The sequence below is a fragment of the Pavona decussata genome, unplaced genomic scaffold (assembly GCF_977016875.1).
Source record: "Pavona decussata unplaced genomic scaffold, jaPavDecu1.1 SCAFFOLD_371, whole genome shotgun sequence".
Taxonomy (NCBI): Eukaryota; Metazoa; Cnidaria; class Anthozoa; order Scleractinia; family Agariciidae; genus Pavona; species Pavona decussata.
The window spans coordinates 832501-848892 of NW_028145747.1; the positions used below are offsets into that span (position 1 = coordinate 832501).

The 16392-nt window shown below is 40.1% G+C and overlaps 3 protein-coding genes across 3 annotated transcripts in view; all 3 read left to right on the forward strand.

Moving 5' to 3' along the window:
* The window catches only part of LOC146452359 (uncharacterized), a 7780-nt gene extending 1423 nt beyond the window's left edge, over positions 1-6357 (forward strand). The window contains exons 2-5 of the mRNA XM_085098033.1: positions 707-859; positions 1946-2009; positions 2781-2822; positions 3992-6357. Coding sequence (XP_084954159.1) covers positions 707-859; positions 1946-2009; positions 2781-2822; positions 3992-5320 — 1588 coding nt within the window. The 3' untranslated portion in view covers positions 5321-6357. The remainder of the gene's footprint in view (positions 1-706; positions 860-1945; positions 2010-2780; positions 2823-3991) is intronic.
* LOC146452358 (uncharacterized) overlaps positions 1-16392 on the forward strand; it is a 169214-nt gene that overhangs the window by 12808 nt on the left and 140014 nt on the right. The gene's annotated exons all lie outside the window — the stretch shown is intronic.
* The window catches only part of LOC146452360 (uncharacterized), a 29688-nt gene continuing 22501 nt past the window's right edge, over positions 9206-16392 (forward strand). The window contains exon 1 of the mRNA XM_085097984.1: positions 9206-11949. Within this exon, the coding sequence (XP_084954110.1) occupies positions 9831-11522 (1692 nt within the window). The 5' untranslated portion in view covers positions 9206-9830 and the 3' untranslated portion in view covers positions 11523-11949. The remainder of the gene's footprint in view (positions 11950-16392) is intronic.

A 16392-nucleotide genomic window follows, 5' to 3' on the forward strand; every position in this document is an offset into this window, starting at 1 on the left:
TGTCAAGAGAAAGGAGAAGAAGAAATCAAACAAGAAAAAGAAGAAAATGAAAGACAGGCAAGTTATCAATTTTACAAATGTACAGTATGTAAAACACTTCTCGTTGCCGACTGTCACAATATTGTAACATGGCGTCACATTTGAGACTAGTCTTTTCTTTGTACTGACCTCTTCTCGGTACATCATTTCATAGTGTATTCCACATTACAGCGCAACGAACTCAACCGGGGCCACCCAGCATTAATCAGCCAATCACAGGTCATGTTTACAGCGAACGAGTCTGGCTTTGGTAGTTTGTAAACCAATCAAAAACAAGAACATTTCTTTAAATTTCAAATAGTCGGTTTTATCGGTGGCCCCAGTTGAGTTTGTTGCACTGTAAATATTATAGCACCTTATTTTTGACTCCAGAAAAAGAATGGCGGTAATAATAATCCTTTTACACTGCTGCCCTGTTGATGTGATCGGCTTTGGTGGCCCTCTGTTGGCCAGAACTAGGGACCACTGTAAAAGACAATGGAAGCATTGTCTGCATAATTTGTACACTTTGTACAGCATGCTTTTGGAATAAGCAAAATCCCTTTCACCTTCTATGAATTGCCTTCAGAAATAATGAAATGCATACATTAGCACTGCATTATGTTGCCATGATCACAAACAATATTTTTTTTGGTGGGCATATACTAACTTGATTCCTATATTTTAGTTCAGGGGATGAGAAACCAGAGAAGACTCCTGAACCTGTCAGCACAGTGGCTGCAGATGAAGTCCCAGATGTTCCTAATAACTCTTTCTTATTGAGACGAAGCCGCACCCCCTCCCCTGTCAGAGAAAAAAGGCTCCAACAGGCAAAGGAAAGGTTTGTGAACCACAGGCTAACCATTCTCAATTTGGTGTGAGGCATTCAAGCACAGTTTTCCAAGTTTTAAAAATCTTTTATAAGAATGCTGTTTGATGTGTCGGCAGAAATGGAGGATGGCATCCTGAAACAACTTTTGACAAAGTGCTTTTGTTTTCAGGTTTAAAACCTTTTTTCTGGCATCGTTTTTATACGCAACATAGCTAAGCTAGAAAACCTCAGGTTCAATACTTTCGAACACAATAAAAAAATAAAGCACATGTATGGTTCAGGGGCCATATTAGGGAAGCCATTATAGGTCTTAAAATGTGATGACTTGTGTTGTAATTATTTCTTATTCTTGAATGTTGTGCATATGATACTTCTATTAGAGGTGCACAAAATCCGGCCCCAAGATCAAAAATTTCAAAAATCACCCTTAAGTATCCTCAGTCATCTTACTACATGTACTTGTACCTTTCTGAAGTGTATCATGTAATTAATGACATTTGTCACGCATCACAGTGGTCAGTGTCACGCAACACTCCTGAGATTGTACCTTTGAAAGGTTTCTCTGTTTAAACAGGCAGCGTCACTTGATTTAGTGTCACTTTGAATAGCGAAGAAACATTTTGCGTAGATGGAAACGTTAAAATAGTAGTTCAATAATATTGTTACAAATAACCCTTCTAGGGTACAGAAACTATTATCAATTGTTTTCGTCCATGGATGGGTAGGATGTAAATGGATTGCAACTGGAAAAAAATTGCCAATTTTTCAAGTTCTGCCTGTGTGTTTTGGAGAAATCACCAAAACTGTTTTAAATATAGTTTATTCGTCCTCAGAGAAGTCATGTCGTATTTAGCTCCCTGTTCTCTGAGAGCAATTTTACATTAAAAAAGAGGTTCTTTTTCAAATATTTGAGCAGTTTTAACTCACACACAGCAAAATCTCCACGACCACGCTCATGTTCAACGCTTTGGAGGCTGTAAGGGTAACTGGCTTGTTTTCGGCTGTATGTGGAAGCTACAGGCTCAGCAGGCTATATTTCGGCCTTTTTTTGTTTTTACATGTACATAATAATTATTGTGTTTTCTCTTATAACAGAAAAAGCAAGTCTCCACCAGGATACAAAGCCAAACCTGAAAGCACTTCGCAAGGAAAGATTAGGGTACGTGTTTCATAAATAACACACCAAGTTGACCACAACATAATTAAAACTCTTGCAAACAAACGTTGGCTAACCTATGTCAATGAGTGAATAATACGTCATTGCCACGTATTTGCCAGGCTTAAAATCTACCATCACATTTATTTCATTGTGGATATGCCACACAGCGACATTCTAATCGTCGCAGTATGCAGGATATTTAGAGCCTAGTTTAATGGTATCTGAGCATCCGAACTACTTATTGAAAAGTTATAGGTTCGATTCCTGCTAGGAGCACTCGCATTTTCTTTTTTCGACTATACCTGTGTCACTGATTGAATAAAATACTACCATTACATTTATTCCGACCAAGACATTGTTACAAAGAATATTAGAGCGGTTTTCAATTGAGTGTCGAGAGTAATTTCGCGTGCGCTCTGGTTTTGCTTTACCAGACTCTGTGATTGGTTGGCAAAGTTCGCGCCATTTTCTCAACCAATCAACATCAAGACCAAAACCAATCGTGCTTGGTCGCACGCGTTTTCCCGCGCTTGACGCAGGTTACATGTATTTGCCTCGAGTTCTGATTGGCTGATTGTGCTGTTTACATCTGTTGTGATTGGCCAGAGAAATTACTTTGGTTTTGGTGTTACAACACTCAATTGAAAACCGCTCTATCAGCCAAAGAGATTAGTTTGTTTTTAAAACTTATCAGCCAGATGAAACTATTTTAATGTTTCAAGCAGTGCTTGTGGTTGATCTCATTTTTTTTATTCGCAATTATATCAATAGGTTTCGAAATCTGGAAGGATTTTACGGGGAAGAGGAAACATGGTAAGTAAAACCGAATGATGACAGATAACTATGTGACCAATTTCTACTTTCTCATAACATTAACACTTCTAGCTCAAACACATAGGTCATGAGAATGACGTAAATGATCACCAAAGACAACATGACTTGATCTCTAAAACAAATTCTCCCAACAAATACCCTAAAAATGTTTGGAAAGCAATGACAAGAATTTGCATTTTGATACAAGCGCCTAAACAGCTCACACTGTTATATAACTAAAGTTTTCCCGCCAACGTACACACATTCACTGGCTAGTTCATTGTCACATGACATCTAACAACAGAACTGTTTGGCACCAAAAGCCCATGAGCATGTGACATTGCAAGAAATATGACATCAGAGGGTAACAGTAACTGTCTTAGGGCCTCTTCATATGAGCCCGGTAGGCGGGACGGATGTCTTCTGTTCATATGGGAAATTTAATCCCGGTTACCGAGATGAAAAATGTCCAAAAGGCCCCCAAAATACCCGTGGAACCGCGTTCTCACTTGTCAGCGACCTTACAAGCCATGCGCAGTTCATATGAACACATCGAAATGTTTGTAAAGAAAAGAGTGGCGAGGCAAGATCTCGGAAACAAAGCCAGCCCGGTCGACTGGGCCCATATAAATAGGCCCTTACCAGCGAATGTTGACCGGTTTTGTTTTCCTGGTTTAATCTATTTAATGCCTTTAAAGATGCCTTGATTATGCTATATAACAAATCGCTTAATGACCAGTTCCTGTGTAAACCAGTTAATTACGAGTCAAGTGTTTATTGTATTTTTTTCTATAAAATGCAAGTCTCTAGTTTGTGATTGCGTCGTTTCCTAACTTACAGGACAGCTCGGTTAGTTACAAAAGGTTTCCGTATTTAGTTTGTCATACGCCCCTCCCAATTTAATCGAAGCATTACAAGGAAGCAAAGAATGAAACTAACAACCCTGAGTTTGTAGGAAAGTTTAGACCATTTTTGTGTAGGCGATTTACATCACAATTTCTGCCAGTCTCACTTCCTGATTATCAGGAATATTGTTTTAAGAATAAGTAGCGTGTTATAGAATGTACGCATATCACAAAATTTTATGTCTATGATTGTGCATGAAAACAAAATCAACTTAAAGTTCACTGACAAAAAAGTTGTTGCCCATTTTTTTGGCCATCTTTTAGCGTTATCGTACACCTCCGCCATCTTCATCTCCAAATGAGCCGCGAAACGGCGCACGCCGTTTATCTCCGCCTCGCCGTTTTTTTCCAAGGCGTTCCAGGTCTCCGCGCATGCGGTCAAGGTCACCTCGTAGACGAGATGGATCTTCTCGAAGGAAACGTTCCACGTCTCCACAAATCGGCTCAGCGTCAACGCAAGGGCGGTCGGCGTCTTCACGGAAGCAATCGAAGTCTCCTCGAAGATCCAAGTCTCCTCGGAGACACTCGCAGTCTCCACGAAGACGCTCGAAGTCTCCACGAAGACGCCCGAAGTCTCCAAGAAGACACACGAAGTTTCCTCAACGACGATCACTGTCAAAGTCTCCACAAGGACGGCCACGTCAGACGATTGACAGCAGAGAGGATCAGTTAGTTCAGGAGTCATTGCAAACTGATAATAAAAGACGAGAGAACTCAGCGACATCTCAAACACTGAGTAAGTGGAACAGAAGTAGAAGTACCGAGAAAGATGATGAATCGCTTCACCAAACAAAACGGCGCTCTGTGCAAAGAGAAGGTGAAGAAGATAAAAAAGTCTCTTCTGATGACAGCGAAGATCCCGAAACAAAACCAAATGACTCGAGACACAAACGATCCAAGTTTGCGTCCAATACTGGTATTGGTAGAACAAACAAAAACAGGCAAGACGGACAACGGACTAGCAGTGGAAGCGACAGTGAAGAACAAGAAGAAAGTAGACATATTTCACACTTCAGGCAGAGAAAGGGAAGCCATCGTGATGAAGACGAAGACGCATTAAAAAATGCGAGATTACACACAAATGACGATGAACAAACTTCAAAGATTGTAAAACGGGATTATGAGATTGAAGAGGGTCATGGAATCTCGAGATTTTTTAATCGAGAAGAGAAGAAAAGTACTAATGATCGATCCATTAGAAAAGAAAACCAGGGCAATAACAGCAAAGACTATTCTGTCCAAACAAAAGATCGTCAAACGCAGCAGGTCCCCGACCGTAAAGATGATAAAAAGGATACTAATAGTGAGAGCTCTGACAGAGAAGAACAAGAAAAGAATGGTTCCCCTGAGGGGCAGGGTAGGGTTAAACATCAGGGTACCCCTCTCGGTAAAAGAGGCCATCGAAGGCGCAGCCGCAGTAGGAGCACTGATAGTGACAGAAGTACTTCCCGCGATCAGGAAAGGAACCGGAAATCACGTCATCATCATCGTCATCACCATCGTCACCATCATCGCCATCATCATAAAAGAAACACCACGCCATCAAAGAGAAGAGCTATTAAGCAGGGTAGCGGTGACAGTTCAAGCAGTTAACATGAGGTGCTTTGTGAAACGTCAAAGCATTACGGAACATGTGAACCAATGGGATTGTAAAAATATTGCCAACATTAGTGGACGTATTATCTTGTGAATTTGTATACTTTAAAAGCACAGACTAGAAACTTCCTTTTTTAAAACGGACCAAACACAAATTATGATACCTTGATTTTTCTTTTAAAAACCTCAAGTAGCCTTACATTTCGAAGGTATCTTAGCTGGCTTTTCTGCACACAATTTTACATTACAGTCAACTCTCGCCTTGCGGACACCTCGCTGTAACGGACATGCCGATAATACGGACAGCAGCTAAATCCCTCGCTAAAATAAATTACAGACGTTTGGCTGAAATAAATTCCCGCTATTACGGACTCTAGCTTTTAAGGACGCCAACTCGCGATCCCGAGGGTGTCCGCAATGAAGAGAGTTGACTGTAGTCCTCAAGAAAATGCGCAATGCAAATAGAAAAGCGGTTTGGAAACTGGCGCTAACAATGATAATAACAAAGCCAAGTATGGTGCAAACTCTGCTTTTGAACAACTCAGTCTAATCCAGACACCTTCGTGTTATTGAAGTTCGGTAGCAGAGAGACAAACAGTCAACTCCATCTTAGTCGGCTGAGAGAAAGCAAAGTTCAAATGATTCCTTTTTTAACACGGGCGTTTATTTTGATTTGGTGCCAGTCATATTGATCCTATTTCCAATCTTTGTATAAAGGTTGTATAAAGCATTTTAAGATAAGTCAGAGTTTTCCACAACCACTCTCTGCGTTATGGGGGATTTTCATGTGCGCTATTTTGAGTCTCTTGGCCGAAGGCGAGTTTTCGAATCTAGAAACTACGAAAAGAAAGCACGAGAGTACCTCAGACGCACGCGATAGTAACAGAAAACGTTTCGGCCTTATCTCACGATTCATTATGCAATTGAGCCCGGCTTAGATTATCTAGAAGAAAGAAAAACTTTGTGAATTTAGCCTCTGTCCGGATGTGATAAGGAGACCTTCATATAAACACGGACCCCAATTTATCACTGTTTCTACTTGTCTGCTGGTTATTTTTTTATAGGGGGTGGGGAGGGTGGAATTTTAACCATCCCAAATTATTTTCCTTTTCCCTCCAAATGTCATTGTTTTAGATGACCCCCATCCCCTCCCCCCTTGCCCTTAAACAAGACCTCCCAAAAGGAAAATAGTTCACGGGCATACTAAAGATTCGTCTATTACCTCCACCTTTGAGGTCAGTCTTTTCGGTATCGCCCCTTTCAAGACCAGTCCAGCCTTACATATCAACAACAAACAAACAAAAACAAGTAACAACAAATGTAAAATCGTCTCTTATTGGTCACCAAAAGAATACCCTACGTCAATACGGACAATGGGCCTTTTGCTCTAACTGGTCACATGGTAAAAAATCCGCCATACTGGATGTCAAAAAAGCGTGGCATCCTCCACTGGGACATCGAAAACAAAGGAAAGTCAAGCTTGACAGGTTGGAATTCCTTTGTGTTCGAATCTGCTACATTCTTTTGCCATCCAGTATGATGGATTTTGTACCATGTGACCAGTTAGTGCGAAAGACCTATTTGCTCCTTGTCTGAGCAAACTAAACTCGTAAATTTTCCACCAAGAACAGGCTACACTTAATTAGATTCCGACGATTATGCTGATTCTTTGGTTTTGAAGAGTTGGGACGAACCTAGGACCTACCCTACACACGCCACATATTAAGGCCATTCCGCTTGGTTCTTTTGGTGTTGCTATAAAAGAGAGTCGGGACACTTTCCATTTAGTCAAAATTTTCGGTTTAACTGGTTGAAATACAAACAAAACGCACGGATCTAACGGACACGGCCTTCGGAGGTACTACACCTTTCTCCTTTCAACTGTTTGGAATGGAAATTTCCGCTTTGTTGACATCTTAGACAATCTGTAAGTATTTTTCTAAGCTGCCAATAAGATTACAAGTTTGGAACGAAATGAAAAAAGCCCTTCAGTTTGACATGAAAAGTTACCGGAATTTCCAGCTGAAAATTCGGCTTAACCGCGAAAAGCGCCTTCGGACACCGTATCTGCATGCCTTACCGATGATAAAAACTTGTTGACTGGTGAATATAATTATGTCAGCCTGGATTATTGAAAACCGGCCTGCTCAAATGACGCCTTGTTTGAGATTGATCTTGCATGCTAGGATTTGAGTGTTGAAGAGTGGTAAGCGGAGAAATGTGATGCTAGTTTTTAAGTTAGGTGAATACAAACGGTACACGCGGATCACTCAGTGATAACACCGCTCTTCGACATTCAATTCCTAACAGTATGCAGGATTAGCTCAGTGGTACAGCATCCAAACTAGTCATCGGAAAGTCTTCGGTACGACTCCAGCCGGCGACTCTTGAAGGGGGAACTCGGATTCCGTTTTTTTAAAACTCTGCCTGTGTCACTGATTAAAAAAAACAATACATCCATCGTTTATTCACTAGGCTTAAAACATAACACTAATGCAAGTTCATGTAAATCTTTGCGCACACGCACATGAATGAAACACAAATAATATTTAAAAGATCCATAAAATTTCGGTAGAATTCCTAGTGACACTTGTTTTTCATCCAGTCTCTATGGAAATGGGTTTCGAACTTAGGAATGTTTGATTGTTTGTAGCAAGCTGCAGAGCGCTTTAACCTCCAATTCTATTTAGTCGTGTTAAGCGCAATGTTGCGTGTTGGAAAGTTGAGTCCAGCCGTACCCGGCCGGACACGATGTTGCACATGGCCGTCCGGACGACAAGATGCTTTAAAACGTTACATAGCTGTTCTTTATGAAGACGTCTGACAAAAATATAACCTAGAATGATAATTAGCAGATAGAAGACGGACAGACACAATTCATCAGTTGGATGCAATACTTTGTTACGGGTCAGGAGACTTTTACATGTTGGGTCACTAATGGATTTTTAATAATGCGTTGGCGTAATTTGTTTTTTTATGAAGCAAAGAGGCTAAACAGTTCTCTATAGAGAGACACAAACTCGTCAGTGGTAATTAAAAGCTAAAATGGTTTCTATGTTTGCTTGTGTCAGTTTCTTTACCGTTCAGCAAGGAGCTTTGCTCTCGAGTTGGAAAAACCTCAGTTAAGCGAATTCAAAATTCAAAATTATCTGCTGATTTATCTTGTAGAAAACCCGAGTGGAGGGGGGGGGGGGGGGGGGGAAGAAGGTTGGAGCACTCCCGTATTGTGGGCTTTAGGGAGAGGCACGCCTAAAATCGCCCACGTAGTATCTGTAACTTGTAAAAAAATAAAAAAAATAATAATAAAAAAATTAGCATTTTATATGATCGCAACGTACTAGACCGTTAGTCTTGAGGGGTAGCAATTTTATTCTAAGTATTACAAACGTGCCAAAAAAAAAAAAAACCAGAACTTCCTAACACAGGTTGTAAAGCAGAGAGTTTGCCCTTCCTGCGCAATAACGAAGGGGGTACTGATTTTTCTGTGTATGGCTTACCTACGAGGTGTAAAAAAGAGAGAACAAATTGTGGTTTTATGTATGTGAAAGGGTTTCTATTTCGGCACAGGTTGCTCTATGAAAGGGTATTAATCTGATCGAGGGGATGAACCTTCGGCAGTAGCCTCCCCGCATGAAACTATATTGAGCACCTGAGTAGCTCCCCACCCCCCACCCCACCCAGCGTTAAATCCATACACAAACGACTTTAGTCAGTATGAGTCAGCGTTACGTAGTTCAACTTTATGATGTGATTAATTTTGAACTGTTTGAATTGTTTAATGCAATAAGTTTCAAAGGTTTGTTCATTAATTAAATGGCGCCGTGGAGTCTTTCCTTGAGGGTCCCTGACTTGTAATGACTGCCAGCCCGTTCACACAAAAAGCGCAAAAAACAAATGAATAAAAGCTGAATACAGCACTTAAAACAGTTATCAAAACAGGAACTAGATGGAAACCTCCACAACTCGGTAAATATCTTAAACATTCATTTGTACCTTTAAATATCTTGATGCTACTTTTGAGCATATACCTCTCCCCTTAAGAAAAATTGTAACAACAATTAACGTAGGTTCCGCTTCCCTTATATGATTGTAAGAGGGTTTTCAAATGTCTGTTCGCTAGATTATTAAAACCTCGCACATAATATTTCTAACGGATGAAACAGTTCATTCAAAAAAGCAAAGCTATTAAAGTATGATTCATAATGAGCTCTGCTTGAAGACAGAGAGGCCAATAAATCACAATTTTGACAGCCATTGTTTTGGTGCTGGAGTCAAAGTCTCCGCTCTCATTCAATTTGTTCATCGAAACATGACTGCGGTGAAAATAAACCTTGCGTCAACTTAGGGTCTTTTGTGAAGTAATGACCTATGACGTTGTTTTGAAGTCTTATACGAGGGCACCGATTTTGTGGAATTTTTTCCGTGTTTAATAAACAGTTCCGTGCTCGCAATCAGCTCTCATATTTCATACTGAATACAGCAGAGTGAACGTTCTCTGTTAGTAGTCATGTCGGCGATAATAACAGCCGTGTTCAAAGCTACTTTCGGCTTACTCGTGAATAAAGCCAGGGATAAGGCAGCCGAAAAGTTAAAAGACGGTGATGTGACGGATAAAAGAATCCGAGACTTGATCCAACGTGAAATCGACGATATCAAGTCTAAGTTGGATGGATTGGCAAGAAAGGATCTTCTGGCAGCCATAGATGCTTTTGAAGCAGGCGTTAGGTATCTGTATCAAGCAATGGACGCAGCTGCTGATGCAGCAATGGCAGGGGCAAGAGAAAGAGGCAATGAAGCTTCACCCACGCCTACCGTAAACACAGTAGCTCTTGCTACAGAAATGGGCAGAATGGAACTGACCGAGCTCAACGAAGAAACGAAAAGGGCGCTTTCTGACGCGAAAAAGCGATTTGAAATGGCTCGAGAAGAAGCAACTCGTGCCTTCAACAATGAAGCTCTGGGTACGTTGGACCGCATCAAGGCTATCCGATATCGTGTCATGGCGACAATGTTAGAGTCAGCTGTGGAGACTGTGGGAATTGCGGCCGACTTATCATCCTTATCTGTCAAGAGTGCTTTGAAAAATGCACTACCAGAGTGCGAACAATGCCTTCAGAAACTCAACTCTTTGCCTGATGTTCAGAACAACTTTAAAGTGGAGCTCGAGAAAGGTCTGCTAAATATGAAGGGTCGGTTTGGTAAAGATGAACGAAGAGAAATAATTTCCGCTGTCTATCAGGTAAATCGCGCAATCTACGATGCCACACAAGCGGCAGGGAAAATTATCGGTACCTTGAACTGGCCCTTTGTTGATACTGGAGGAGACATAATTGATCCTCTGCGTGACGACAGAGTTGCAGAGGTATTGCGAAAAGTTGGCATGGAGCACTGCTGTGTCACACAGTGGTCATTTGGTCTGGAGGGTGCTTGGATGCACAAGGTGCGTAATCCTGTGGGTATCGCTACAAACGCAGATGGACAGTTTATTACAGTAAACAATTCGGATAAAAGTGTGAAAGCGTTTGACAGCAGTGGAAAGTTTGTTTTCCAATTTCACCTTGAACGTAATGACACTGAGACGGACTTAGATGTTTGTGATGTCGCCACTGATGTAAACAGCAGCATCTATGTACTGGTCGAGCTGAGGGGGCCTGGGGATAAGCAGGAAGTTCAGGTATTCAGTTATACCGCTGACCTACTACGCAAGTTTCCTGTGAGGGGAGGGGACTGGGGCAGACTGGCAGTCACCAATAACAAAGTGCTGGTACTGACAGGATGGACTGTGCATGTGTACGAGCATGAGGGGAGATATGTACGCAGCTTTGGAGAAGGGATACTGAAGTATGCATGGGATATCACTGCTGGTCCTGGTGGTCAGGTCATGATACTGGACGCTGATGATTCCTGTGTGTTCATATTCACCGAGGATGGCGAGCAGCAGCGTAAATTCAACATTAACACCAAAGAAGATATCTACTGGCGCATTGCATGTCATCTATCGGGGGAATTTGTTGTCGTCGCTGGATGGGAACGAGCAACAGAGCACCTGTGTGTGGCAATATACACTAAAGATGGTGAGTCCGTGAGGAGAATAGTATTAACTGAAAACGATGATATAACCGGGATTACAGTGAGCATGGTGGGTCACATTGCTGTGGCTGTTAGTTTTTACGATAATGGTAAGGTAATTGTTCTCTAGAGTTAGTGATCATGAAACACAAATCAACATTTTTTTTTTTGTAAAAATTAAAACGAAAGAAGTTTCATGACAACAATTAAGTCATTTTTCTTTGCGACAATTCAGGATTATCAAGTGACTGTGAAAACATCCATTACTGCTTAGCTATCGACTGTAACAGCTAGGCTAGTGACTACGTTTACTGATGTTTACTTTGGTTTTTTGTTTGTTCTTCTAGCTTGTAATGTATAACTCAATGTACAAGTTTTCAAATAGCATAAAGAGTTAGGTTTTAATATTGAGGGTGTATTGTTTTAGGACAATTCTGGTCTTTCTTATTGTGGTTCAGGAATAACAGAATAGACAGGATTTTATTTCTGCAAAGAATGTAATTCTGCCTAATCCTTGTATTCCTATTAAAGAATAGTCCCAAAAGAATGCTCCCCGAGTCAACTTGACGCTTAGTGTAATCCAGATATTCATCTCATATAAGGTTTAGTTACAACCTTTTTATTTTACCTTTGCGTGGCCTTTGTTGACTAGACATTCAAAGGGTTTTTATAAAAATAGTTTTTTTCGCTGCTATAAGATGCAGTTATTTTAAACACATCGAAGAGCCTTGAGAATAATGAATCAAAGAGCACACCTTTTACAGTGCAACAAACTCAACCGGGGCCACCGAAAAAATGTACAGTTTGAAATTTAAAGAAATGTTTTGGTTTTTGATTGGCTTACAAACTACCAAAGCCAGACTCCTTTGTTGTCAATATGACTTGTGATATGCTGATCAACGTCAAGTGGTCCAGGTTGAGTTCTTTGCGCTGTAATTAGCTGCTTATGTTTTTTACCGGTCATATGGCAAAGGATGCCAGAATTTCTCACCTTTTTAAGCTATTTTTGTTTTAGTTTTCCTCTCCTGATAAATTATTATATTTTTGACAAACTATTTTCATGGCAACCGATCAAGTCTTTTCCTTACTAAACATTATTATAATTAATCTGCTTACGAGGAAGATAAGTGAAAATTGAGCCTTGAAAATAATGAATCAAGGAGCAAAACTTTTTATTAGCTGCTAATGTTTTCTTACCTGTTATATGGCAAAGGATACTGGAATTTCTTATTTTTTAAGCAATTTTTTCTTTAATTTTTGTATAGCCTGAGTATCAGGCTTTTATGGGGGGGGGGGGGGGGGGGAGGGCAGGACGGGGAAAGAGAGGAAGGTGAAAAGGGCAGAAACGGCTTCCTCTCGATCCTCTTCTCCTTCTTCCCCTCCCCTCCCTCTCCACTCCCCCCTCCTCTTAGGAAGGCCTGATACTCAGGTTAAATTATCTCAATTCAATTCAATTCAATTTATTTGCCATTAACAAAAAAATACAACATAAATACATTATAGACGACACACAATATTCTTACTATTACAATATTCATACTTGACTATTTACAATATTAAATGTGTTAAAGGCTATATTTTTGGCAAACTATTTTCATGGCAACTGATAAATTATTTTCCTTGCTAACTAAAGTAATTTCAAGTATTGTCAAAATATAATCTTCTTACAATAATATTATAAGTATTGATAAAGTGTCCTAGGACTAAATTGACAGCTCCACATGCAACTATTATCCTGGCCAAAAAGACATTAGCGACACTTGACTGTTTTGGAAATTTTTTTCTCATAATTTTTTCTTTGCTTCAACAACATCAACATCTTTCCCACAAGTCGCTCATTAACCTAATTTCTCCCTCCCCCTTTGTTTAATGTTGAGGATTTAGGCTTGTTGATTTGTCTTTGTTCATCGCCATTGAAATTGGAGAATGCGTATGTAACTTCGCACCTGCATCACACTTTTTGGCACATTTCTTTAACATTTTTTATTACACTGATTACCACATGAAATTTCCTAAGTAACATGGCCGTAGCCAGACTTCAGAACAAGACGAGGCAAGTTTCTAGCGCCGAAGGCGCAAGCCGCTAGGGGGGTGTGGGGGCATGCCCCCCCAGAAAATTTTGAAATCTAGCGGCTCAGAAATGCTCTTGTAAGGATTTTCCGTGGCATTTTTCTTCAGAAAAGTCAATCTTGGGCAAGTGTAGAAGTTCACTTTTTATTGCTTAGCGATACTGGTGCCAAGTTAATGACCATCTGCATTTTAATCTGCATTTTAATACCCGTATGAGAAATCTTGACTTGCTTCCCGCTTTAAAATTTCACTGTACCACCAAGATGGAAGTCGTGGAAGAGATAAACCGTATCCGTGACCATCGCCTTGTTTTCCTGGAAACCTTTGAAGAACATCGAAAGGCATTGCTGCATGTCTTGAAAAACACCTCTGCGATAACCGCGGCTGTACTGGGAGAGGATTATTTACGACGGATAGTAGAAACCTACTTTGGTCTGAGAGACAACATCACCTCAATGGTAGACAGTATGGATGTACTAGAGGCAAACCTGTGCGAGCTCCGTCAAAAGTCTTGAAATGCCTCTCTGACGCCAACCAAACGCAAACGGCTCTTTTAAGAGCCGTTACAAACGAGAAAGGCTTGTTCAACAGAATCTTTTAAAATCTATTCTTTTACATTTTCTTTTCGCTGAAACGTTCAATATTATAGTGTTTGCAATAAATCGATTGCCAGCACTGCAAACGACCTTTTGTTCTTTTACGACAGTTATATAAGTAAAGAAAGCTCCCACACCGGCTCTCAGCCATCGCAGATAAGACATGCACGGGAATAATGGTGACCTTTGATGTCACGCGGCCTGTCACAGTTATGTCATGATACGTCTCCTTAATGGCCCCACTATAACCTTAAATCATTTGAAAAACCGCTACTCACAGTTCACATGAAACGAATTAACCTCATTAAAATGCTTTTCCCCTGAATAATTATTTATCCACCTTATATTAGCTGGTTTTATCTTAACCAATCCAATTTTTTGTAGGGATTATATTCTCAATTAAACGTTTCTTCCGAAAAAAAAAAAAAAGAGGCCAAAATCAAGACGAGGCAACTGCCTCGTCTTGCCTCATGCTAGCTACGGCCCTGAGTAATTTCACGTTTGAAGGAAGACCTAAACAAACAAAGACAAATTGTTCTTTCTACTTTTAAATTTGGAATTGAGCAGTAGGAATCCCTGTGCAGTAGACTTTCTTTTTCTGTGGCTCTTGAGAGGACATATTTGTGTGGCTTTCGAACATTTGTGAACACTTAATTGTTATAAATTAAACTTAGGGCGTTGATATTGGTACCAATAGAAAACAAGTAGTTCATATCAACAGCTTTTATGGCCTGAGATTGGTTGATTTCGATCCATTTTGGTTCTTATTTCTGATTCACAAGGCTGGAGTGCCTTTGTTGCTGTTGTGCATAAAAACAAACTGTTGGCAAAGAAAACTGACGGATAGTAAACAGATTATTAAAGGTTGTGAAAAGTCACTTGCAGCATCAGAATTCAAGACCGATGGACTGATTTTAAATGTTTTGGCACATCATTTTTTTAACTTCCAAAAATTTGGGGGGGGGGGGGGTGGTTGGGGGCTCAAGCCCCCCTGCCCCTCCCCCTGCTACGGGCCTGGGGTGTTAATGATTTGATTTTAAAATACATGTACATGCAGTTGATATATTATTTATGTATTGTGGACTATTATTTTCTTATTTTTATTCTCTACAAAAATGTACTTACTTAATACAGTTATCACTAGTGACCGGTGCTTGTAATACAGTTTGTAGTAAGAGAATCATTTATTTGGCTTTCTTAAGAACTAGAAAGAATTTTCTCATTTCTGTTAAAATGAAAATCAGTCTTAAATCAATGTAATTCAACCACCCATCAGAAACATTAACTTTTATTAAAGTGTATTAACTAGTTTTTAATCTTGTGTAATCACTGTGTATTTGTATGCTAATATTGGCCTTGTGTTAACACTAAGAAGAGGTTATGTCAGCACTCAAGAGAGTTTTGGAAGGCTGTAAAGTGTTTGTTTGAGTTGACATAAACATTGACAACATCCAAGTTCTCCCAAACCTACTGTGGTCAGGTTATTTAGCAACTCACACGAGTTTGTAAATTGAAGTGTATTCTCTATTTCAATAAAGTCATATTGGATTATTAGTTCTAAGTAATACTGTGTCAGTCATTTAGCATAAAAATGCCCATTTTTATTCCTGGTCTTATTTTCAAACCCATAAATTCGAATTTATTTTCCAAATGGAATTATTCATTTTCTTCGTGATAAACTTCATAGGCAATAATGAATTTTTTTACAATTTGTTTTATGTGTTTTTCCTTCACCCCTACCCTTTCTCCCCTACCCCTAATGAAATATGAATTCTGAAAAATATCGCATGCAACAATCTTGGACAGAATAAAATAAGAAATTAACCCCCCTCCCTCCCCCAAAGTCAGTGATGAATTCGCTCGCAAAGCAAACGCACCATTTTTCCATCATTGAAATGGGAGGGGAGGGGGAGAGGAGGGGTTGTCTTCATTTTTCTTTGATCTGTCTAAGATTGTAACAAGGGTCACTCAGAAATAACTCAAGTGCGAGATGGAACTGTAGAGAAATTATCAAGCGTACATATACCTTAATTTAAAAATCAGCTTATGCAGGAACTCATTTTTTTTAAGGGGGGAGGAGGGGGGGGGGGGAGGGGAGAATATCAAGAGGGTCCCAGGTGAGCTCTATTATGCTGAAGGGCCACAGTAACCCTAATACAAACATCAGGGCGGTACATAGCGCGAGGGCAGAGGGGGCAGCTGCCCACACCAACTCAATTTTTTTCTAACAGAGTGTTTGAGTTTGCTGAGCTATTTCTTGTAGCTATACTGCTCCGAAATCACACGAAAATCGCGGACTAATTTGACTGAAAAAAAATTTTCTTTCAATGTAAA